General features: G+C 44.6%; 1 protein-coding gene across 1 annotated transcript in view; it reads left to right on the top strand.

Moving 5' to 3' along the window:
- Positions 1–22,121, top strand: part of hltf (helicase-like transcription factor) — a 70,629-nt gene extending 48,508 nt beyond the window's left edge. The window contains 6 exon segments of the mRNA XM_072572022.1: positions 2,238–2,416; positions 4,766–4,891; positions 9,667–9,779; positions 15,627–15,807; positions 18,063–18,143; positions 21,381–22,121. Of these exon segments, the coding sequence (XP_072428123.1) occupies positions 2,238–2,416; positions 4,766–4,891; positions 9,667–9,779; positions 15,627–15,807; positions 18,063–18,143; positions 21,381–21,527 (827 nt within the window). The 3' untranslated portion in view covers positions 21,528–22,121.
- Positions 22,122–25,013: the final 2,892 nt, after the last annotated feature.

The raw sequence follows: 25,013 nt of genomic DNA, 5'->3' as shown, positions 1-25,013 counted from the left end.
CATCTGGGAGTTGCCTCCTTACACTGTCCGTGGCGAAGATCCTGATGGTTCAGAGCAGCCTTTGGGTTGAGGACTGGAGAAGGATAAGAAAACACAAGTCAGCCATGGTGTTAAGTGGCAGAACTCTGGGCTGAATGGTCCACTCCTGTTCCTGTGGTTGAATTGAAGAGACATTAAATTTTTAATGAAAAGAAAATTTTTGACTTTCTAATTGGAGGCACAGAGTACAAAAAGCAGACAGTGATGGTAAATGTTTGTGATACCCTAATTTAGATCCATGTTGAAGCACTGGGTCCAATTCTGTGTGCCACGCTTAGAGGAGAATGTCAGGGCATCGGAGGGGTTTGGCAGAGAGAAGCTGAGTTAACATTTTGAATCCAGTATTGACTCTTTCTGAACTAGAGGGGCAGCAAAAATGCATCATCTTTTGTGTTGTTGACAAAGAAGGTGGTGATGTAAGGCAGAGAGAAGACGAGTGCCCAGAGCGAGAGCGAAGGGAAGAGTTAATATTAATAGGAGTGATCCAGATGAAGAATAAGTGTTAATGTTAGGTGTGAATATGTGATTGGTTAGCTCTGCTAAGACATAACACTTGTTAATGCAACATGTAGCTGGGGAGGGGAGAGGAGTAGTGGTAGAGGGTGTAATCTGAATGGAGGACAGAGTGCAATGGATACATGGGCTAGAGTTGTTGAATTCAGTGTTGAGTCATGAAGGTTATAAAGTGCGTTAAGTATGACATTGGATACTGTTCCTCCAGCTTCACTGCAGCAAGCCTGGGACAGGGATGTTAGCATTGAGAGTTGGATGGCGTATGGAAGTGGAAAACTGGATGGCCTGGGTCACCATTGAGGCCAGCAGGTCTCCTCCCGTCTGCAGGTTCCTCTCCAAGCCCCTCACCATCCTAACTTAGAAAAATACAGCTGTTCTTTGCTGTCACTGGGTCATGACCTTTGAATTCCCTCCCCAGTGGCATTGTGGGTCACCCCACAGCAGATTCAAGAAGGCAGCTCTTCCCCACCTTCTCCAGACCAGCTAGGGACGGGCAATAAATACTGGCCCAGCCCGCGGCAGCACATCCCATGAGTGAATACAGATCAAAATTGACCAAATTAAATAGTGATCCAAACGAGGCCATTTTATAAACTGGGTAAAAACAAGGACTGCAGATGCTGGAAACCAGATTCTAGATCAGGGTGGTGCTGGAAAAGCACAGCAGGTCAGGCAGCATCTGAGGAGCAGGAAAATCGACGTTTCGGGCAAAAGCCCTTCATCAGGAAAAAAGGCAGAGAGCCTGAAGGGTGGAGAGATAAATGAGAGGATGGTGGGGGTGGGGAGAAAATAGCATAGAATACAATAGGTGAGTGGGGGAGGGGATGAAGGTGATAGGTCAGGGAGGAGAGGGTGGAGTGGATAGGTGGAAAAGGAGATAGGCAGGTAGGACAAGTCATGAGGACAGTGCTGAGCTGGAAGTTTAGAACTAGGGTGAGGTAGGGGAAGGGGAAATGAGGAAACTGTTGAAGTCCACATTGATGCCCTGGGGTTGAAGTGTTCCGAGGCGGAAGATGAGGTGTTCTTCCTCCAGGCGTCTGGTGGTGAGGGAGCGGCAGTGAAGGAGGCCCAGGACCTCCATGTCCTTGGCAGAGTGGGAGGGGGAGTTGAAATGTTGGGCCACGGGGCGGTGTGGTTGATTTGGTGTGGGTGTCCCGGAGATGTTCCCTAAAGCGCTCTGCTAGGAGGCGTCCAGTCTCCCCAGTGTAGAGGAGACCGCATCGGGAGCAACGGATACAATAAATGATATTGGTGAATGTGCAGGTAAAACTTTGGATGTGAAGGCTCCTTTAGGGCCTTGGATGGAGGTGAGGGAGGAGGTGTGGGCACAGGTTTTACAGTTCCTGTGGTGGCAGGGGAAAGTGCCCGGACAAGAGGGTGGATTGTGGGGGGGAGGGGCGTGGACCTGACCAGGTGGTCACGGAGGGAATGGTCTTTGTGGAAGGTGGAAAGGGGTAGGGAGGAAAATATATCCCTGGTAGTGGGGTCTGTTTGGAGGTGGCGGAAATGTCGGCGGATGATTTGGTTGTAAACTGATCAATGATAATAGCAGTTGGCTGTGCCGAGGTGAATAGGCGATCTGTCTGCTTGTGCAAATTACTTAAATTAGGATGATGGGTAATTCTGTTCGGGGTCAGTACATTATGTGTGTCTCTCACTGTCTCATTTTATTTCTTTCTCTCTAGACAATGCCACTCCTGACGAACTGCGGGAGAAACTGCTGAAGAAAATGAAACTGGTTTTGAGTTGTGGCTCTGATGAAGAGTGTGCCATTTGCCTGGAATCGCTAACCTTCCCTGTGATTACCCACTGTGCCCATGTTTATTGCAGACCGTGTATCTGTCAGGTCATTCAGAGCGAGCAGGTCAGCGAGCGCAGCTTTTTGTTCATTCCGGAATTTCACGAGATTCCTGGATATGTTTGTGTTTGACCTTGTTATTAGGAATTTGTTTGGGAGATTGGAATCTCTGTGAAACCTCCATTCATATATGTATGAAGTTTTTATTTTATTCATTCACAAGATTAGGGCGTTGCTGGCTGGTCCAGCATTTATTGCCCAGAGGGTAGTTAAGAGTCAAGAACAATCACATTGCTGTAGGTCTGGAGTCATGTGTAGGTCAGGCCCTCCCTTTCCTAAGGGGCATTAGTGAACCAGATAGGTTGTTCCTGACAGTCAACAATGAATTCATAGTCATTGTTAGACAGTAATTCTAGATTTTTATTGAATTCAAATTCCTCCATCTGCCATGGTGGGATTCGAACCCAGATCCCCAGAGCATTACCTAGGTCTCTGGATAAACAGTCACTGGGCCATTGCCTCCCCCTAAGTGTTGTCTGCATAAGGCTGTTTAGAGGCGCATAAGGCTGTTTCGAGGCTGCTCTATCACGGTTTTGCACATAGTAGTTCTGCTTCATATTGATTAGATTAGATTACTTACATTAGATTAGATTAGATTACTTACATTAGATTAGATTAGATTACTTACAGTGTGGAAACAGGCCCTTCGGCCCAACTAGTCCACATCGCCCTGCCGAAGCGTAACCCACCCATACCCTTACATCTACCCCTTACCTAATACTACGGCAATTTAACATGGCCAATTCACCTGACCTGCACATCTTTGTGACTGTGAGAGGAAACCGGAGCACCCGGAGGAAACCCACGCAGACACGGGGAGAACGTGCAAACTCCACACAGAGAGTTGCCTGAGGCGGGAATTGAACCCGGGTCTCTGGCGCTGTGAGGCAGCAGCGCTAACCACTGTGCCACCGTGCCGCCCACTTGGTGTGAAGTAAAGTTGCCGTATGTTCCCCTTTTAATTGTTCCTGAGTTAGGTGGTGGTTTCTGACCAGTACAGCTGTGATAGGTGGATGGGTCTTTCTCCGGCCTGTAGATCTGACTCTAACACCACTTCAGGAGTTTGCTTATGTGATGCACCGTAAAAACCCTTAAAAAGGTATCAACAAATTTTCATTCAAAGACTGCACAGGGAGCTACATGTGAGGCAGTTCCACCTTTACTCTGTGTGTTGGAAAGGCTTACAAGTAAACTGTAAGCTCACCAGTGCATTTATATTGTAGTGTTCACTCTGCAATATTAAAAAAATGACGGTCTTAACGCTTTTGGCTAAAAGAAAATCACCTCCGATGTTGATGTGTGCCACAGGTTATTTTCTAAAGAGCGTGGAAAAGGACCTTTTTCAGCCGTTCATGTCCGTGCCAATTCTCTGGATTCTATCTATTCTAATCCCATTTTGCTGCATTTGGCCCAGAGCCTTATTTCAGGGACCGATGTAAATATTTTTTGTGCGTCTCGAGTGTTGTCGCCTCAACCAGCTTTTTAAGTCCCGGGTTCCACACACCCCCACCCTCCCAATCCTCTGGAGAACTTTTGCTTTACATTCCCTCTCTCAACCTTGAAACTGTGCTGATTGGTTACTGACCCCTCTACTAAGGGGAAAGGTTTCTCTATATCTAGCCTGGCCATGTCCCTCAGAACATGGTGCACCTTGAACTGATCCTCCACCCCCCTGCCTCAACCTTCTCCGCTCTGCGGAGAACCATCCCAGTCTGAAGTGACGTTGACCACAAAGGGAAATGCAGCAAACCTTTTTATTGACTGGGACCAGGAGCGTGCTAGTTCATCAAATATTCCAGAAAATGAAGAGGTTACGCATAACTAGTTGGACCGAAGTGTCTGTTTCCGTGCTGAACATCTCTCTGACTCTATAACTGCAGTAAACCCTGAGCAAGCGAAGCTTTAAGGCATCAACATTCCTCAAAAAGTCGATGTGAAAGCATCAACGTACCTCCTAAAACCAACGTTAAAAACACACAGTAAATAGTAGAATTGTAACGCAGGGGGTGTGCATGTCACTGTTATACTTATTTCCAGCAAAACCACTCAGACATTGCAGTAGATCATGGTATTTTTGCTGGTTTATCAAGAGTGTTGGTTACTCGAAACAAAGATTTGCTGTATAAGAAGCCAGCGTTGACCCAATCCTTAAATGCTGGGGTGTGTGCTATAGTGTCCTGTCATTTCGGCTGTCTTCTGCAAATGGTGAACTTTTAAAGCATTTGTGGCTTTGGTGGAAGGCGTTTATTGGTGTAAGGATAACAGCTTTGACTGCTGTGTGTTAATTAAGTGTGTCTGATCTTTGGCTTCGTCCTGTTTATATTTGCCTCATGTTTTTGTTTCTGTTGGTGCTAGCCCACTGCCAGATGCCCCTTGTGCAGGGCAGAGATCAGAGTGGAACAGCTGGTGGAGTGTCCCCCTGAAGAGACAGACGTCGCGGCACCTGATAAATCCCAGCAGATCTGGGTCTCCAGTTCAAAGGTCAGCCAGCAGCCCTTGTTTCTAAAAAAAGCCTCTTCCATTTGTGGGAAGGAGAAACACCGACATCAGGGAAGGGGAGATTCCGAGAGAGAGAATGGATGTCGTCCGTGGAATGTCAGCGTGCAGATATTTGCAAAACCTAGCAGCTGCAACGTATGGGCGGTCTGCATCCATTCAGGAATAAGGGAGGGGATTGAATTCCTGACGTTTAGCTTGAAGGTGACCAGACAGGAGAGAGGATTTTCTTTAAGGCCACTTTTTTTTAAAAAAGTGAGGAGAGGGCTTGATTCCAGCCAAGTGGCATGTAATTTTCCATGTTACAGCTGAGTTTGTGTTTTACCGGAAACGTAGGAGGTCAGAAATGTCTGCCGTGTTTTGAGTCATGTACTGATTTTGATATGATTGCATTACTCATACGGGTGCAGAGGAGATTTACCAGGATGTTGCCGGGTATGGAAGGCTTCAGTTACAAAGAAAGACTGGATAGGCTGGGACATTTTACACTGGAGCGCGAGAGGTGACTTCATAGAAATTCATAAAATCATGAGGGACGTAGATAGAGTTAATTGTAGTTGTCTTTTCCCTAGGATGGGGGATTTCAAGACTAGCGGGTAAGTTTTTAAGGTGCGAGGAGAGAGATTTAAGAAAGACGTGAGGGGTAGCTTTTTCTGACAGCGGGTGGTTCATGTGTGGAGTGAACATTCTGAGGAAGTGATGGATTCAGGTATAATTACAATGTGCAAAATACCTTTTGGGTCAATACGTGAATAGGAAAGGTTTGGAGGGATATGGGCCAGGAGCAGACAGGTGGAATTAGTTTAGTCTGGGATTATGTTCGGCATGGACTGGTTGCACTAAAGAGTCTGTTTCCGTGCTGAATAAGGTGATTTTAGACCAGTCAAGTGAGTGGGCAAACCCATGGCAGATACAGTGTAGCTAAATGTAATGTTATACACTTTTTGGTGTGAAAAACTGGCAGGATACTGTTTATTGGGAAACGTAGATATATAAAGGGATCTCTGTGTCCTTGTACAACAGTCAGTGAACATAAACAGGCAGGTGCAGCAAGCAGTTGGGAAGGCAAGTGGTATATTAGCCTTCATTACAAGAGAATTTGCATTCAGAAGCCTTACTGCAATTAAATGGGCCCTTGATGAGACCACATCTGGAGTATTGCATGCAGTTTTATTCTTCCCGCTTAAGACCGGATGTACTTGCCACAGTGGGCCTGTAGCACAGGGTCACTAGGCTACTACTGACTGGGGTCAACACTGTCCAAAGGGGAGATATTGACTTGAACGGGGCTGTATTCTTTGCTTACTGTCTGGCTGTGAAAAGTAGTGGGTAGTTGTGGGATAGAAATACTAAACCACTGATCCTGTAGTAAGTGTGCGTAATAAGATTTTAGTTAGAGTTAAATCGAAAGGCCCAATGATCGTAAAGCAAAGAGTTGGCTGTTCCACCCATTGAGCCTGCGTTGATTCTTTACAAAAGCTGTTCCTCGGGATTCACTGCCCTGCCCTTGCCTCGTGGCTATCTAAATCTTGCTGTTTGAGTATGTATTCATTTTCTGCTGGCATATCCTCCACTGTTCTCTCTGGCAGTGCATTCCAACCTGCGTATAAAAATTGCGTTAGGGAAAACAAAAATTCTCTCACTTCCCCTCTAATTATTTTGGCATGTTATCTAGATCTGTGTCTCCTGATCCCTGATCCTTCAGCCAGTGGAAGGGTCTGTGTTAATTGTCCTATTGAAGCCCCTGGTACTTCTACAAGTTGCCCCTTTACCTTCTCTATAGCAAAGAGAACAATCCATTTATTTACAGCCTCCACACAGCACGAGGAAGTGCAGAATGAGGTTGAGAACAATAGTAGTACTGATCGCTATGAGTGAATGTAAATGTAACTTGCTGTCTTCTCTTGCTATGAGACATAGAAGTAGGCTGTTTAACCTATCATGTCTGCTCAGCTATTCATGGCTGATCTGATATTCTTCAACTCCACTTACCTGCCTTTTCCCCCACAACCCATGATCCCCTTCCTGATTTCAAAAGCTGCCTATCTCCATCTTGAATATACTGAATAACCCAACCTCTGCAGTAAGGGATTCACTATCCTCTGAGGGACACTGTTCCTCCTCATCACTGTTAAATGTGCAACCCCATATCCTGAGATTATGCCCTCTGGTCCTAAACACTCAAACAAGGGGAAGCAACTTTCTTGTTAAGTCACCTAAGAATTTTGTTTGTTTCAATACTGTTGCCTCTCCTCAGTGAGTACAGGCTCAACCCCCTCTACTTCTCCTCCATAGGACAGTCCCTCCATACCTGGGATCAGCTTGGTGAACCTTCTCTGGATGCCAGTATAACCTTCCTTAGATAATGGGCCCACACTGTTCACCATACTCCTGCAGTGGTCTGATTAGTGCTTCGTAGAGTTTAAGCACAACGTCCCTCCTTATGTTAATTCACAGCAAGGTAAATAAAAGTAACTGGAACAGATTAAATGTCTGGCTCCCTCTCACCAAATGTTTGCTGAGTTTCAAGAAGGAGCACGTATGAAAGATGCAAATATCTGCTTCAGAAGAAAAGGAGACACTGATATAACGTCTCTGTGTACAGACAGATACTGTACAGGAGAACATGCCTACTTCATCGTACCTACTACTCTGTTGGAATACTCCGTGCAGTTCTGGTCTCCTTCCTATCGGAAAGATGTTGTGAAACTTGAAAGGGTTCAGAAAAGACTTACAAGGATGTTGCCAGGGTTGGAGGATCTGAGCTACAAGGAGAGGCTGAACAGGCTGGGGCTGTTTTTCCTGGAGCATCAGAGGCTAAGGGATGACCTTCGAGGTTTACAAAATTTATGAGGGGCGTGGATAGGATAAATAGCCAAAGTTTTTTTCCCTGGGGTCGGGGAGTCCAGAACTAGAGGGCATAGGTTTAGGGTGAGAGGGGAAAGATATAAAAGAGACCTAAGGGACAACTTTTTCATGCAGAGGGTAGTACGTGTATGGAATGAGCTGCCAGAGGAAGTGGTGGAGGCTGGTACAATTGCAACATTTAAGAGGCATTTGGATGGATCTATGAAAAGGAAGGGTTTGGAGGGATATGGGCCGGGTGCTGGCAGGTAGGACTAGATTGGGTTGGGATATCTGGTCGGCATGGACGGGTTGGACCGAAGGGTCTGTTTCCATGCTGTACATCTCTGACTCTAGATATCATTTTTTTTATATAATCCGACATCCCAAACATTTACAGAAGTATTAACCAAGACTCAACATGCAGCCGCACATGCCAAAGATGGGAGTAGGTTTTGTGGAATGTGTTAATGGAGGATAGAAAGGTAAAGAGACTTGAAGGTGCTCTAGAACAGAGCTGCAGCTCCTGAAAAGGGAGTGATTGAAGTTAAAAATCACACAGCACCAGGTTATAGTCCAATAGGTTTATTTAGAAGCACTAGCTTTCCGAGCGCTGCTCCTTCATCTGGTGGTTGTGGAGATGGTCTTGATGCTCCACAATCACCTGATTAAGGAGCAGCGATCTGAAAGTTAGTACTTCCAATTAAACCTGTTGGCCGAGAACCTGGTGTTGTGTGATTTTTAACTTGGTACACCCCAGTCCAACACCGGCATCTCCAAATCAAGGAGTGATTGAAAACAGGGATGCTGAAAAGGCCAAAGTTAAATAAGTACAAATAACTTGAAGGTTTATTGAGCCAGAGGAGAGAAGGATCGCAAGTTTGAAAAAATCTGAAAGTGAGGCTGAGCTGTTTTTTAACTTGAGGCGTTGCTTGAGCAGGAAGCAGTGGAGGTTGGCAAGGCAATGGGTAAGCAGGACTTGGTGAGATTGAGACCACAAACAGTGGAGTTCTAGTTGACCTGAAGCCTAGAGGGTTGACTGTGGGAGACCAGCCATGATTATCTTGGATTAATTAAATTTAGAGGCTTTTTTTTAAACAAAAAGGGGGAGATAAGTGCTTTAGGAAGCAGAGGAGGAATTGAGCCAAGCTACCAATAGGTGGTCTTTCTGACATCATGGCGATGTATCAGCGGATCACCCTCAGATCAAACATGGCACCCGGGCGGCAACAGTCTGGTTCAGCCTCAAATTATTACCACAGAGGGACGGCCTCAGAAGCTAGGGAACAGAGTTTCCAGCGTATCCAAGGACAACGGCTTTGGCCTTCCCAATATTTAGTCAGAAATATTTCCTTCTAGATGTTTCTTCTTCCACTACCAGATGTCTGATCTGTTTAAAATGGCGAGGGAGTTGAGATGCATGGTGATGAGGTAGAGCTGGGTGCCATCAGTGTACATTTGGAAACTCTACTGTGTTTTTAGATATCACTGAGGGGCAGCACCTGGATGAGAAACCATGAGGGGTCAAGGAGGGCTGTTTGGGGGATACCAGGGGTAGTTGTGTAGGGGCAGGAAGTCAAGCCTTTGCAAGCAATACATTGATCACAGTAAAAGTAGAGGAGAATGGGTGCCATTTTGTTTTAGCTAGTTCATGGGGCATGGGCATCACTGGCTGGGTCAGCATTTATTGTCAATCTGGAGTTGCTCGGGGGTGGTGGTGATGAGCTGCCATCTTGAACTGCTGCAGCCTGTTTGGTGTGAATAAACTCGCAGAGCTGTTGGGATATGATCATTTAGATATGTGGCAATTAAAAGGAAGTGCTGCACTGGTGCCACATAACCTGTAAATCTTTCGGAAGGCATCTCAGCCAGCTAGCTGATACTGACCTATATAATGTTACGGTGTGTCATGACAGGTCGATGCCCTGATGCATTCCTTGATCGAGCTTCGAAAGCAGGATCCCACCATCAAGAGTTTAGTAGTGTCCCAGTTCACAGCTTTTCTAACTCTTATAGAAACACCACTCCGGTAGGTACAGACCTGTTTCATGTTCCTTTTCTTGTGTTTCCTTGAATTGAAGCAGCTGGTATTGTTACAGTGGGAGGTCAGGAAGCCTGGCACTGATTCATCATTAGTACTGCAGTTTTAATAAATGTTTTTTGGAAGTGTTTGGGGAAAAAATAGCTGCTACTTGTGAAAAGCCAATGGTTGGTCCTTTTATAGGTGAGGAAGGTCACTAGTTCTTTACAGCTCATTGAGAAATAAAAATCCCAAATAGTAAACAAAGTTAAAAATCACATGACACCAGGTTATAGTCCAACAGGTTTATTTGAAAGTTCAATCTTTTCAGAGCACTGCTCCTTCCAGGCAGCTAGTGAGGCAGGATTGGAGGACACAGAATTTATAGCAAAAGATCAAAAAGTTATATAACAGATGCAATGTGCATCGAACAGTACAGTGCAAAGCAGGCCCTTCGGCCTTCTATGTTGCCCCGACCTGTGAACTAATCTAAGCCCATCCCCCTACACCATCCCATTATCATCCATGTGCTTATCCAAGGACTGTTTAAATCTCACCAATGCGGCCGCGTTAACTACATTGGCAGGCAGGGCATTCCACGCCCTTACCACTCTCCCTGAGTAAAGAGAGTAAATGGCATGGCACCCAGAATGAAAAGTGCAGAAGGGGAACTGTCAATCTCTAGTTGCCCATGAGGAGGTGGTGATGAGCTGCTATCTTGAACTGCCCTGTTTGGTATAAGTGAGCCCTCACAGCTGTTGGGATATGAACATTTACGTACCTGGCAATTAAATATTGCTTGCCCAGCAGCAATGTCTTTGTGATTGTTTTACGAGTAGCTTTTTTTCTTCATGTAGGGCTGTGTTCTGAAGCATGATACACTCCAAAAGCAACTGGGGCCATCATTGTACACTCCCAGATAACTAACTTGCTTGTTGCCTTTGGTTCCACACATTTTCAGGGAGTGTAGTTGGATGCTGAATCGTGTACAATCGAGATTTGTTTTGTTTTAATTTCACTGAAGTCTTGAGTGACTCTACCAAATGCAACCCGCGTTAGTGTCTGCGTTTAACAATAAATTTCTCAGTGCAATGCCTCCCACCCAGTTTCCCAAAGCTACCTCGTTTTGAGGTTTGAAAATCCCCACAGAGCCGGGGGGATTAGGAGGGTGGGAGGGGGCAAGTGATGGCCTGCAACAGTGGGGGAGAGAGCTGGTCGGGGGAAGGAGCTGTTTAGACTTTAGCGTCCCCTAAATAAGGAGCACATACCTCGTAACTGGGAGTTTCAGAAGGCTGCGCTCAGGAATGCCTGCTTTGAAGGGAGGGGGAGGAAAGGGGGTTAGAAGGGACGGGGATGTTGCTTTCAGGGGAGGTGGATGCTGCTGAAAGGGGTGGGGATGGGAGGGAAGGGTGAGAGGAGGTGGTTTGGAGAAAGGGCTGGGTTGAAGGGGAGTGTAGGGGTGGTAGGAGGGGGGAGCGGAGGGGACAGATGCTGCTGTGAGCAGGAACTGAACCTCTGTGATTGGCCAGTTAGTCCACACCCACTACTTTATTCGCAAATGCAGTGCACGGATTTAAAGGTTGTGATGTGGAGGAACTGGTGATTGACTGCATGGACATAGTTAAAAATCACAACACCAGGTAGATTTATTTGGAAGCACTAGTCTTCAGACCGCTGCTCCTTCAGCAGGTAACTAGTGGGGCATGATGGGAAATTTACCTTCCCAGCAGCCCCTGGTCCTGGTTCTGAAAGGTTCCTTATAATATGTTCGGGCTGTGGTGAACTGCAGGTAACAAACCGTGGAAAACAATTCTGCGGATATGGGGATCATCCTGTATTGAACAAACCCAGATTGTTGTTAAGTCTTTCATCTTTTAGAATGGGTTGCAGGTTTCGGTTCATTTAATATGTAAATCACATGACTTGAGAGTCATGGAACCGTACAGCATGGAAACAGACCCTTCGGTCCAACCTGTCCATGCCGATCAGGTATCCCAACCCAATTTAGTCCCACCTGCCAGCACCCGGCCCTTATCCCTCCAACCCTTCCTATTCATATAACCATCCTGATGCCTTTTAAATGTTGCAATTGTACAGCCTCCACCACCACCTCTGGCAGCTCATTGCATACAAGTACCACCCTCTGTGTGAAAAGGTTGCCCCTTAGATCCCTTTTATATCTTTAGCCTCTCACTCTAAATCTATGCCCTCTAGTTCTGGACTCTACCATACCAGCAAAAAGACTTTGTCGATTTATCCTATCCATGCCTCTCATGATTTTATCAACCTCTATACTGTCACCCCTCAGCCTCCGACACTCCAGGGAAAACAGCCCTAGACTATTCAACCTGACCCTATAGCTCAAATCCTTCAACCTGGCAACATCTTTGTAAATCTTTTCTGAACCTTTCAAGTTTCACAACATCTTTCCGATAGGAAGGAGACTAGAATTGCATGCAATATTCCAACAGTGGCCTCACCAATGTCCTGTGCAGCCACAACATTACATCCCAACTCCTGTACTCAATACTCTGACCGATAAAGGAAAGCATAAAAAACCGCTGCCTTCACTATCCTTTCTATCTGCGACTCCACTTTCACGGAGCTATGAACCTGCACTCCAAGGTCTTTGTTCAGCAACACTCCCTAGGACTTTACCATTAAGCATATAAGTACAGCTAAGTTTTGTTTTCCCAAAATGCAGCACCTGTCATTTTATCTGAATTTAAACTCCATCTGCAACTTCTCAGCCCAATGGCCCATCTGGTCCAGATCCTGTTGTAATCTGAGGTAACCCTCTTTGTTGTCCAGTACACCTCCATTTTGGTGTCATCTGCAAACTTATTAACTGTACCTCTTATGCTCGCGTCCAAATCATTTACATAACTGATGAAAAGTAGAGGACCCAGCACCGATCCTTGTGGCACTCCACTGGTCACAGGCCTCCAGTCTGAAGAACAACCCTCCACCACCACCCTCTGTCTTCTACCTTTGAGCCAATTCTGTATCCAAATGGCTAGTTCTCCCTTTTGTTCTCCTTTAAGTCACTTTCTTTAATACATTTTCTGAGCTGTTACCTTTTTTTAATAAAGCCTTAAGTTATTTTGAGAATGTGACTTAAAAGATGTTTTGAGTTTTGCATATTAATGAACTGGAACCTGCAACCCAATCTAAAAGATGAAAGACTTCACAGCAATCTAGGTTTGTTCAGTACATCATCTTAATTGCATGACACTGTGATCTTTTGCTATAGATTGTGTCGTATGATCCTGCCCCACTGGTAGCCTGATGAAGGAACAGTGCTGTGAAAGCTAGTGCTTTCAAATAAACCTGTTGGACTATAACCTGGTGTTGTGATTTTTTAACTCTGGATTTAAAGGCGGCTGGCAGCTGGTAGCAGTCGGAGCTCTGTGGTGGCCATTTCTGTATTGGAGCTCGCAACCCTTTATTTCAGCCAGTCTCTCAATACTTGGGGAAGCCCTGCTCTAGATTAAACCTGTGTCCAGCTTCAGAGTGAATGTGAGAAGCTGGGAGCTGACACTGTTTTAGCATTAGAGTGTAAGCTGCAACGATGTTGAAACTTAACTTGGAGCTGGCACGGTTGAAGTACATGAGGTCAAAAGTCACATGACACCAGGTTTATGGTCCAACAGGTTCATTTGAAAACACAAGCTTTCAGAGCCTCCCTCCTCCAGGTGCTAGGAATGATACCATGGGATTTTGTAAGCTGACATAATTTTGTAGCATTAGGTTGAACGCACTTTAGGAATCAGTGTAGAGGAGTTGGCTCCACAATACAAATACAGTAGCTGCGGTATCAAGCACTCCTGGAATAGTCTGTTGAAACCACTTGGTAACTGTGCCAGAGTTTATCATGCTGAATTGGACTTGCCGATACCACGGGACAGATTCAACATCAGGTATGAACTGTGGGGTGTACGATTTAATTTTGGAGCAGCTTTGCCTCCGTTAGTGAGTGGAGGGGAAAATAACAAGGGATTCTCCTACCTGCTCATGGACAGTTAGTGTACAAACAAACAACTGAACAAAACCAGGCCATTTGGCCCTTCCATCCTGCTCCAACATACAATAAGATCATGGCTGATCTGATTTTAACCTCGACTGTATGTTCATGCATACCCCTGATAATCTTTACCCCCTCGGTGATCAACAATGTATCAAATTCTGCCTTAAAAATATTTAAAGATTCTGTATCCACTGCATTTGGAGCAAGGAAATTCTAAACCCTCTTGACCCTCTGAGAGGTAATCCTAATTTCTGTCTTAAATGGGCAACCTCTTATTTTTAAACTATGATGCCCAAGTTCTAAATTGTTCCACAAGAGGTAACTTTTTTTTCACATCCACCCGGCACGACCTCTCAGGATCTTATGAAGTTACCTCTGACTCTTCTAAACTCCATCGAATCCAGGTGTAACTTGGACAGCCTTTCCTTATCAGACAATCTGCTCTCTTTACTAAACCTTCCCTGAACTGTTTCGATGCAGTCAGTACAGTGACCGCTGCTGTACACAGTACTCCAAACGTGGTCTCACCAATGAAGCCTAACACTTGCATTTGATTCCGCTTGCAATTAAAAAAAAGGTGGCATTCTATGAGCTTTCTTGATTACTGGCTGTACCTGCATACTAACCTTCTGCACTAGTTCATGCACTAGGGCACTCTGATCTCTCAGCATCACAGAGCTCTGCAACATCTCCCTATTAGGATAATAAGCCTTTTTTTTCCCTTTCTGCCAAAATAGACAAATTCACACTTGCTCACATTGTCCTCCATTTGCCAAATCTTTTCCAACTCGCTTAAAATTTATGACTTTTACTTAGAATCGTAGTGCAGATAAAGGCCATTTGGCCCATTGAGTCTGCACCAACCCTCCGAAGCACATTCCGCTTTATCCCCATAACCCCATGTTTTTTGTCGTTAACCCACTTAGCCTGCACATCCCTGAACATTTATGGGGCAATTTATCACGGTCAACCTGCATGTTTTAGACTGTGAAAGGAAATTGCAGCACCTGGCAGAAACCCACACAGATATGGGAGAATTGCAAACTCCTCACAGATAGTCACCCGAGCTGGAATTGAACCTGGATTGCTCGTGCTGTGAGGCAGCAATGCTAACCGCTCCTTTAACAGTGCTAAACAGTGAGGCTAAAGTGAGGACTGCAGATGCTGGAAATCAGTCTAGATTAGAGTGGTGCTGGAAAAGCACAGCAGGTCAGGCAGCATCCAAGGAGCAGGAAAATCAATGTGTCGGGCAATAGCCCTTCTTCAAGAATGATGTAGGGCAATGCCCGACACATTGATTTTCCTGCTCCTCTGATGCTGCCTGACCTGCTGTGCTTTTCCAGCACCACTCTAATCTAGTGCTGAGCAGTGAGCCAACCCTCCTAGGCTTGTGCTATTTCCTACATGCTAAAGGGAGGAGATTCAGTCAGTCTGCACAGATGGGCTGTAAGGGCAAGCTGATAACTGTCTTGCTGCAATCAACTCAAAAATGGGTAACTCTGAATGGGTACTTTGATCAGCATGGCAGTGCTAGTTTGGGTCTTGATTCAGAACTCGGTGATTGTTAGACTTTGGGTCAAGTTTCACTATGTTGTTGGTAGATAATCCTTCAGCATAAAGGATGCATTAATAGTTCAAAAACATTTTTTAAAAATCTGGTAAAGCTGATTGTTTATAGATTGACCTTTACATAGCACAGAATTTATATCAGCGAAAGCTAGTAAGCCACGAATGAAATGGGGGGGCTGTCCTTTGTCATCTTTGACCCGTGCTCTAACTGAGAGAAAATCTGCCTACAGTGCGGTTCTGCTTTGGTTTTTGTTTTGTAGACAAGAAGGCTTTGCATTTACGCGCCTGGATGGCTCAATGCCCCAGAAACGGCGGATAAATGCCATTGAGTCCTTCCAGAGCAGTGAGCCAGGCTCCCCGACTGTCATGCTGCTGTCGCTGAAAGCTGGTGGAGTTGGTTTGAATTTGACGGCAGCGTCTCGTGTTTTCCTCATGGACCCTGTGAGTATTGATGCAGAACCTCGCGACCTGCTTAATGTGAGGAGCTTGTGCAGCCATTGCTGCCACTTTTTCTGTTTGTGAAGAATCTGTGTTGAATGCACATTTTGTATTCTGATTTAAGTCATCCGAAAATAAAGGCAGTGTTGTGTAATGTTCCAGATCCACCTTTCTCTCCCTGGACTAGAAACTACATGGATTCCAATTGTTAAAACATTAGAAATCACATATAACTACACCTTCTGAATTAACTGCTTAATTGTCTTCTGGGATGTGGGCATCACTGGCTGGGCCAGCATTTATTGCCCGTCCCTCGTTGCCCTTGAGAAGGTGGGGCTGAGCTGCCTTCATAGGGCTGCTGCAGTCCATGTGCTGTGGGTTGACCCACAATGCCATCAGGGAGGGAATTCCAGGACTTTGACCCAGCAACAGTGAAGGAATGGCGATGTATTTCCAAGTCAGGATGGTGAGTGGCTTGGAGGGGAACTTGAAGTTGGTGGAGTTCTCATGTATCTGCTGCCCTTGTCCTTCTAGGTGGAAGTGGTCGTGGGTTTGGAAGGTGCTGCCTGATGATCTTTGGTGAACTTCTGCAGTGCATCTTGTAGATCCTACACACTGCTGCTTCTGAGCTTTAGTGGTAGAGGGAGTGGACGTTTGTGGTTGTGGTGCCAATAAGCGGGCTGCTTTGCCCTGGATGGTGTCAAGCTTCTTGAGTGTTATTGGAGCTGCACCTATCCAGGCAAGTGAGGATTATTCCATCACACTCCTGACCTGTGCCGTGTAGATGGTGGACAGACTTTGAGAAGTCAGGAGGTCAGTTACTCGCTGCAGTATTCCTAGCATCTAACCTGCTCTTGTAGCCACTCTGTATAAGTGGTGAGTCCATTTGAGTTTCTGGTCAAACCTCCGGTGTGTTGATAGTGGGTGATTCAGTGATGGTCACGGTGGTTAGATTCTCTTATTGGAGATGGTCACTTTCTGGTTTTTTTGTCACTTGTCAGCCCAAGCCTCCAGATCATCTTGGATTTGAACTTTTGAACTGCTTCAAATTCCGAGGAGTTGCACAATCATTGGCGAACGTTCCCATTTCTAAACCTTCCTTTTATCAGGGAGGGGAGGTGACAGAATGAATCTGGGAAAACGGATTGCCATTTTTTCCCCAAGATGGAGTCGGATGAAGCAGAGTCCTCCAGCTAATTTTGATCCCTTGCTTCCAAAATACTAGCATTTTCGTTTTTCCATGACTCTGTATAGTAGGAAAGGGGCATTGAGGTTAATGATTGGTCATGGTCTAAGTGAACTGGGGGTAGCAGGCTCAATGGTCTGAAGGGCCTACTCCTGTTGTTTTATTATTTAACATCCAAACTCCCACTCGCCCCACTATAAAACTTGCATTCCTTTTCCCAGATCTCATACCATCAAATCATCAGTAAAAGGTGGTGCTTAATGCAGTTTGTCTTAACAGCATAGAAATCTGAGACTTTTTAAACCAATGACCAATCGCCTGACTTTATTTTCATAGGTAGGCAAACCCCATGTTACTGTACTCCCCACTCGAATGACTGTTAACAGAGTGATACTGGTCACGTAGACAGGAAATCCTCTTCACACGCATGACTGATAAGATTTGTAAAGTAACAAAATCCCAGTAGCAGTGACACTAAAGAGGGGAAAAACGCAATGTTTAAAATCTGACTTCCACCGGTTCAGTTTAGGCAGTTGAGAGTAAACTGGATGTCCACGGTCACTTCTGAGTATACTGTTCGCACTCAGTTTCTGTGCCTTGTTTAAAGGTGACTTTTGGGTGAATTTTCTTTTATAAGCTGAGGATGTTGTTGGGTTTGAGAGATGAAGGGGCAGAGTTGGTGTTCTGTGGCTTGTGGTCGTGTTCACGTGGTGCAGGTGTGGCCTTGTGACATTTATAGAATGGTATAGTAGAGAAGAGGCCTATCGGCCTATTGAGCTAAGGCAAAGCTAAATCTATACGGGTCTCACTTTCCAGCGCTAGTCTCATTATGACATTTCAGCTGTTCAGCCAAGTACTTTTTCAAGGTTGTGAGGTTACCTGCTTCAAATGCCCTCCCAGGTAGTGTATTTGAGACCCCCAGCACCCTCTGGGTGAACTAGATTTCCTCAAATCCCCCTCCACCTCCTGCCTTTCACCTTTAAAATGACTGTTTACTGTGCAAACTGTATTGTGCATGCCTGTAATAAGGTGCCATTCCCACAGTGCTGTAACTATCCTTTCTGTGTGTCAGGCCTGGAATCCTGCTGCTGAGGACCAATGCTTTGACAGATGCCACAGACTGGGCCAGACCAGGGATGTTGTAATCACCAAGGTAAGTCATTAGCACAGCTCTGAAGAGCTGATTGGTAAATATTTATTCATAGAGGCGGCATGCTTTTATCTGTGTAGATTTGGACTGTACTCCTCTGCATGGAGTGACTGGGATTTGTGAAATTAGCTTCACATGCATTGTTGTAGAGGCTTAACTACTGTCATCAATTACACTCCATCTCTATGCAGCTTTAGTCTCAAAGCATTCTGCGGTATCCTGGTGTTGGGAGAGAGAAGGTGCAACGTAAAGGGACCTGGGGACACTTGTGCACGAAACACAGAAATCTAGCATCTAGCAATAATACCACCAGGCCATTTTAATTGAAAATATTTAAATGAGACAAAAGTACTGCAGATGTTGGAGATCTGAAACAGCACTTATTTACTCATCCCTGTTCCCTCTTTTGTATTTATCTCTCACTGTCCTTGTGCACCATTTTTGTCTTTATAAAATCCATTTTCTGTCACTTGTTAGGCATATCCATTTAGATTTGCTTTAATATTGTAAAAGATGTCCACCTGAGAAATGGAAGAGAGAAACCATGAGGGGCTAGGGAGAGCGAAACGCCGAGAGACTCTAGGAGGAGTGGTTGGTGATGAGAGAGAAAGTCAGAATGGAGGCAAGATTGACCAGGTGGAGATGAAGAATTAGAAAATAGAGATGAGGAGAAAGAGAAAATTATGTATTAATTTGTAGAAACTGAATGTTTAACCAGCTCTATTTGTCAATTATTTTCATAAAGTTATTGATACTTTGCATGTGAATTGCTTCATTGAAGTGAAAAGTGTTAATTGATCTTCTCTGTTACCCTCATACAGACCAGAATATCCCAGAACTCGAACTTAAAACAGTTTCACAGACATGTCTTTCTGCCAACAAAAATATGAGGGAAAGCTAATAACTCAACATACCATAAACCAAATGATGTAAACAAACTTGTGGGGGCAGTAGCCTAGTGGTATTATCGCTAGACTATTAACCCAGAAATTCAGCTAATGTTCTGGGGGCCTGGGTTCAGATCCTAATGTTGCAGATGTGGAATTTGAATTCAATAAAGAATCTAGCATTAAGAGTCTAATGATCACAAAACCATTGCTGATTGTCAGAAAAACCCATCCAGTTTGCTGATGTCCTTTTAAGGCAATGCAACTGCCATCCTTACCCGGTCTGACCTACGTGTGACTCCAGACCCACAGCAATGCCACTGACTCTTATCTGTCCTCTGGGCAATCCGGGATGAGCAATAAATGCTGGTTCAGGAAAGCACTCCTACTCTAGCCAACATGGTCCGATTAAATCTTCATCCCCAGCTATAAAGGCAGGTTAATTTGGACTTGGTACTGCTGGATTCCTTATTTGCAGCTTCCTTAGGGATGAACAGTGTCATGTTTTTCCTGTACAAAGTCTCTCACTGAAAGTGAGACGCAGGGAGAGCAGACAATGTACCTATTGACTCTTCAGTTTTTTTTTCACTGGACATAAGCTCCTTATGTAGTTTGGTGTCAAATTTTGTTCAAAAATAATTCTGTGAAGTAGCTTCAGAATATTTTACATTTTTAAAGGTGGCACATAAACAGGCTGTGCAAGCTGCTGTGCTGTGAGAGGCTGCGCTGCTGTAGAGGTTTAGGCTTCCATGATGCAAAGCCCAGCTCAGCTCATCGGCAAAGGGTTAGAACGAATTTAAACCTGGGTGGGCTGAAAATAGATTGATCCTGCTCAGACCAGAACAAGCAAAAAAGAAAGCAATGTGGTGAATCAAAGCATCTATAGATTTGAGGCAACTGTTCCACTGACTGACTGACTGACTGGGTGAGTGAGCAGAAAGTGAGGCAAGAAGAAAGCAGAGAACATAGACAGAGTGGACAAAAGCTTAGATGGAATATGGGAAAATGTGAGGTTGTGCACTTTGACCAGAAGAATAAAAGAGCTGAATATTATTTAAATGGAGAAAGACTGTAGAAAGTTGGGAAACAAACTGCGGCTCCTAATGCATGAATCACTAGAAACTAGCACCCAAGGCCAGTAAGCAATAGGGACGGCAAATGGAATGTTGGCCTTATATTCTTGATTCCTTTTGAAACTAAGGAGGGAGATTTTGCTGAAGCTATACAGAGGAACCTCTGATTATCCAAAGGAAACGGGCAGGGAGTATTTCATTCGGTTAATCGATGCCTGGCGAACTATGTTATCTGGCATCAGGACCTTGCGGTCTTGTTCGGATCATCCAAAGTTTGGTTAATCGAATGGCAGGTAATCCAGGTTCCTCTGTACAAGGCACTTGTCATATTACAACTGGGATGCAGTGAATGGGTTTGGGCCCCTCAGTCTAAGGAAGGGTATACTGGTGCTGGAGGTAATCCAGAGAAGGTTCACTAGGCTAATACCAGGCGTGGAGGGTTTTACTCTCTAGGAGAGGTTGAACCGGTTGGGTTTGTGCTCATTGGTGTTTAGAAGAATGGGAGGAGACCTATTCAAATGTAAAAGATTTGTAGGCTGAGTGCGGAGAGATTGTTTCCCTTTGTGAGAGAGTGTAGGACCAGAGATCATAATCTTGGTGTAAGGAGTCACCAATTTCAGACCGAAATGAGGAATAACTCTTTACTTGCAAGTCAGTGGTAAGTCTTTAGAATTCTTTACTACAGGTGAATCTCAAGACTGGGTTATGACATATATTTAGATATAGACATCTATTTCTAAGGTTAAAAATCACACAATACCAGGTTAGAGTCCAATAGGTTTATTTGGAAGTACAAGCTTTCAGAACACAGCTCCTTTGTCAGGGAGTTAGTGGGACAGGATTATAGGACGCAGAATTTCTAGTAAAACTGATCCTGCCCCACAAACACCCTGACAAGAGTGTTGCTCCGAAAGCTTGTACTTCCAAATAAATCTGTTGGATCTTAACCTGGCGTTGTGATTTTCAACTTTGTACACCCCAGTCCAACACTGGCTCCTCCACGTCATCGATTTCTAACAGAGGGTTATGGAGATAAAGCAGGAAAGTGGAGTTGAGGATTATCAGAGCAGCCACGATCACATTGAATGGTGGAACGGACTCGATGGGCCAAATGGCCCACTTAAGTTCCCATGTCTTTTTTAAAAATTTAATCTTGCTTTTTTATGCTTGTGACGAGGAGTGTAAATGGTGTGTGCCTGACGCTGCAGTTTTGTGATCATAGACTTTTGACAGCATCCACTCAACCTCATCCTACTGTCTGTCTGTCTACCTCTGTGCAGTTCATTGTGAAAAACTCCGTGGAGGAAAATATGATCAAGATTCAGAACAAGAAACGAGAACTTGCAGCAGGGGCTTTTGGAACGAAGAGACAGCGCGAGATAAAGCAAAGCCGAATTGAAGAGATTAAGATTCTGATTGACGTGTAACGCTGTTTTATGGCATCGTGTCTGCTTTTATTTTTCCTTTCTAGCCCTCCCAGACATTTTGAGCTTATTGAAATTTTCAAACTTTTGAGTACTGTATTGGGACAGAAAAAATGGGAAGTAATTTGTAAACCAAATACAAATTTATATGAGATGGTAACTTTTAATGCGAAGTGTTTGTTGAATTCTGAATCAAAATGTAGAAAACCAATTGTTCTGTCTGATATAGTGTAGAAACTGTTGAGCTGAAGTGCATCACTCAGATGAAAGATTGAGACTTAGCTCAATGTGCCTGTTTCAGTTGTCAGGTGGACATTTAACAGCCCCATGGTAATACTTAGAATCAGAGTCTTCTGACTAATGTTTCTCCCTCAACCTACACCAACTAAATCAGATTTGCTGGTATCTCATCTTATCATTATTTGTGACGTGTTTGTGTGAGCCTTGTGTGCTTGCCTGAGTAATCATTTATTGTATTCCAGAATTCACTATGTGAAAGGGATTGAGATATTTTACAGATGTGGTGGAATGCTTCGTAAAGGCAAGGTTTGTTTTTTATTAAAAAAAGAGCTTGTCCCTGCTCTGTTATTCAGCTAAGGACTTTTTAAACTTGACGTTACTTGTCCAACTTCATTACACCTCCTTTTTTTTAAGAAGAATAGAAACTTCAGTAAAGTCCTGCTGCTTTACATTCTTCAAAACCATCGCAAATGGTGATTCTTACAAATGATGAATGTGGCAGACGGGATGGGTGCTATGCAGGGGGAGCCCAATTTACAAATGCTCACACTTCCAAGCTCGATCCCGCACAGGGCCTGTAATTTTAAAGAACTGACGTATGGCGGTTGCCAGTATGTATGAATAGCTATTTTAGTTTGTTCTGAGCTATCTTCCAACTTCTATAAAACTCTACTCGCAAACTGCACCCCTTTGCAATGCAGGGTCTCCCCCTATGAAAGACTTTTGGATCTGGGGCCGTTTTGAGGAAAACCAGTTTTCCACCAGAAGGTGATGAATATCTGGAACTGACTTTGTGAAAAGCTGGTAGAGACAGGAACCTTCAAGACATTTACCAGACTGTTGGCAGAGAGGTCTTGATTTAATGTGAGGGTCACCCAGCCTCAAGTGAGAAGTGAGGTGGAGAGGGACAAACCTTGGGGCAGCACAATGGCTCAGTACTCTTGTCTCTCAGCACCAGGCACCTGGGTTCGATCCCAGCCTTGGGTGCCTGTGTGTGCAGAGCTTACATGTTCTCCCTGTGTCTGTCTGGGTTTCCCCTCATAGTCCAAAGGTGTGCAGGTTAGGTAGATTGGCCATGCTAAATTGTCTATGGAGTCCAGGGATGTACAGGCTAAGTAGATTATCCTTGGGAATGCAGGATTACAGGGATAGGGTAGGAGATGTGGGTCTGGGTGGGATGGTCTTTGGATGGTTGATAGATACTTGATTGACCGTATGGCCTCTTGCTGAACTGTAGGCATTCTATGGTGCAGGAATTGAACCCATGCTGTTGGAGTCATTGTATTGCAAGCCAGCTGTCCGGCCAACTGAGCTAACCAGTCCCCCTCTGGCCCTTGTGATGGGAAATCAAGTCTGGCTTTCCCATTGAAAATACCACTATGGTGCTTTCTGATATAGGTTTAAGAATGAGTCTAGCCATTGAAACCTATAATTTCATGTCTCTGCATTATCTCTCCCTCTATCACCATCAGGCTAGATCACTGGCGCTGGTTCAATGAGGACTCGCACATGTAGACAAAAGTATTTGCAACCTTCTTTACCAGAGGCTATCAGAAATGCTGAGTGGGTGATCCTTCTTGACTTCCTCCTAAGCTCCCAACCATCACCAATGCCCAGTGTTGTGCAATTTGAACCACTCCACCCACTATCAGCAAGTGACTATGTGTACACGACATGACCCCAGTAGCAGCTCATTGTTGGAGACCTGACTCCCCTGAACCAGCAGTGCCTCCAGCCAGCCTGAAACCAAACTGGCACAATCCAGAAACTCAAATAGGCCACTACCACCCCTCACTGATCTGGCTAGTCAAACAGACAATTGGTTATAGGTTGTGCAGTGACAATGGCTCACATGGTGACCTGTCAACTGCCCTGACAAAGGGCCAACAGCATCACATTTGCCTTGCATGTTCTCCACTTATCCAGATCAACACTCCAGCCTCAAACTATCCAGCACAAAATAATCCACCTGCTCAAATGGGAGGGGAATAGGGAGATGGTTAAATTTGGGGCTAACAAAGTGCTCGGTGAAGACTTCAGTAGCAGATGGGTCGCAGGATGTGAGGAGAGGAAGGATGTGGTATATTTTCTGATTTGGATGATCAAACTAGCTCCTATCCGAAAGCCCCTTTTTCTCTTTGTGCAAAGGCTTCTAGTGGTTTATGTATGTACAGGAGGGCTTCTCAGTACATTCCATCTGAACTTGTTCACTATGTGTGTGAGAACTGTGGCCTATTATTTTACCCTCTTCCAGAGGCATGGAGAGCAATGGTAGCCTGTCTCAAATATGCAAATACATCACAGACTAGAAATTTTCCCTGAGTCCTGTAGATCTGCTGAGGTCACTGCAGCTTTGATGAGAGGTAGGACAAGTAACAGAGAGATGGTCTTGTTTTCACAGTAAGTACAGTCTGTACACTACACTATGATTAAGTTCCACAGCATAGCTCAGAACATTAAAGTAGAAACATTTTGTTTCAATTTGTCATAATTTGAACACTTCTGTTTAAATTAAAATGTCACATCATAATGGTAAGAATGAAGCATATTTTGATGGTGGATACAGTTTCACTCTTTTTAAAAGTTGGAATTCAGCACATTCTGTTAATTCTCCAGTATAGCTGCTCACTGCAGGCAACTGCAAAGGTGTCTGTGTAGGCTGCAGTGAATTCAGAGTCAGCAACTGTGAGTTACATGGAGGTTACTCTCAGACGTTCCTCAACATGAAGCCTAGTTTATATTAGTAACACGGGGCCAGCTCCTCACTGCTAGTAGAGGAGATGAATCAGCCTGCAAGGAATGTCACGTGAAGAAGGATTCTACATACACAACTGCTCGTAAATCTTCATTATGGCTAACCCTCAAACATAGCGTGAATGTGCTGGCCACCTGTCATGTCAAATAAAACTTTGTGCTCATGTTTGTAGCTTCCCACAGGCTGGTTAGATTGGTTACAGCGACAGAAAGTGGAAGATTCAATTCCTCAGCTCGCAACTGGGTGCCATTTGATAAGTTAGGGCTGCTGAGGACTGTTGGGAAGAGGGAAAAAAAAATCATTTAATAAACCTTGAAGAATTTGGAGCATCTTAAAAATGCAAAAGGCACTGTTATTGTGACTTAATCTCTTCATTGTTCTAATTTATTACTGTGATTTTGTACTTTTGAAGGTCTGTAATACTGGACTTTTTATTTCTTTATTTTTTTTCTAATGTGTACTGTAGGATATGTACCTTTTGCGCCTAAGATGGT

This window comes from Chiloscyllium punctatum, chromosome 6, assembly GCF_047496795.1.
Source record: "Chiloscyllium punctatum isolate Juve2018m chromosome 6, sChiPun1.3, whole genome shotgun sequence".
NCBI classification, from domain to species: Eukaryota; Metazoa; Chordata; class Chondrichthyes; order Orectolobiformes; family Hemiscylliidae; genus Chiloscyllium; species Chiloscyllium punctatum.
This window is presented reverse-complemented; position numbering and strand designations above follow the sequence as displayed.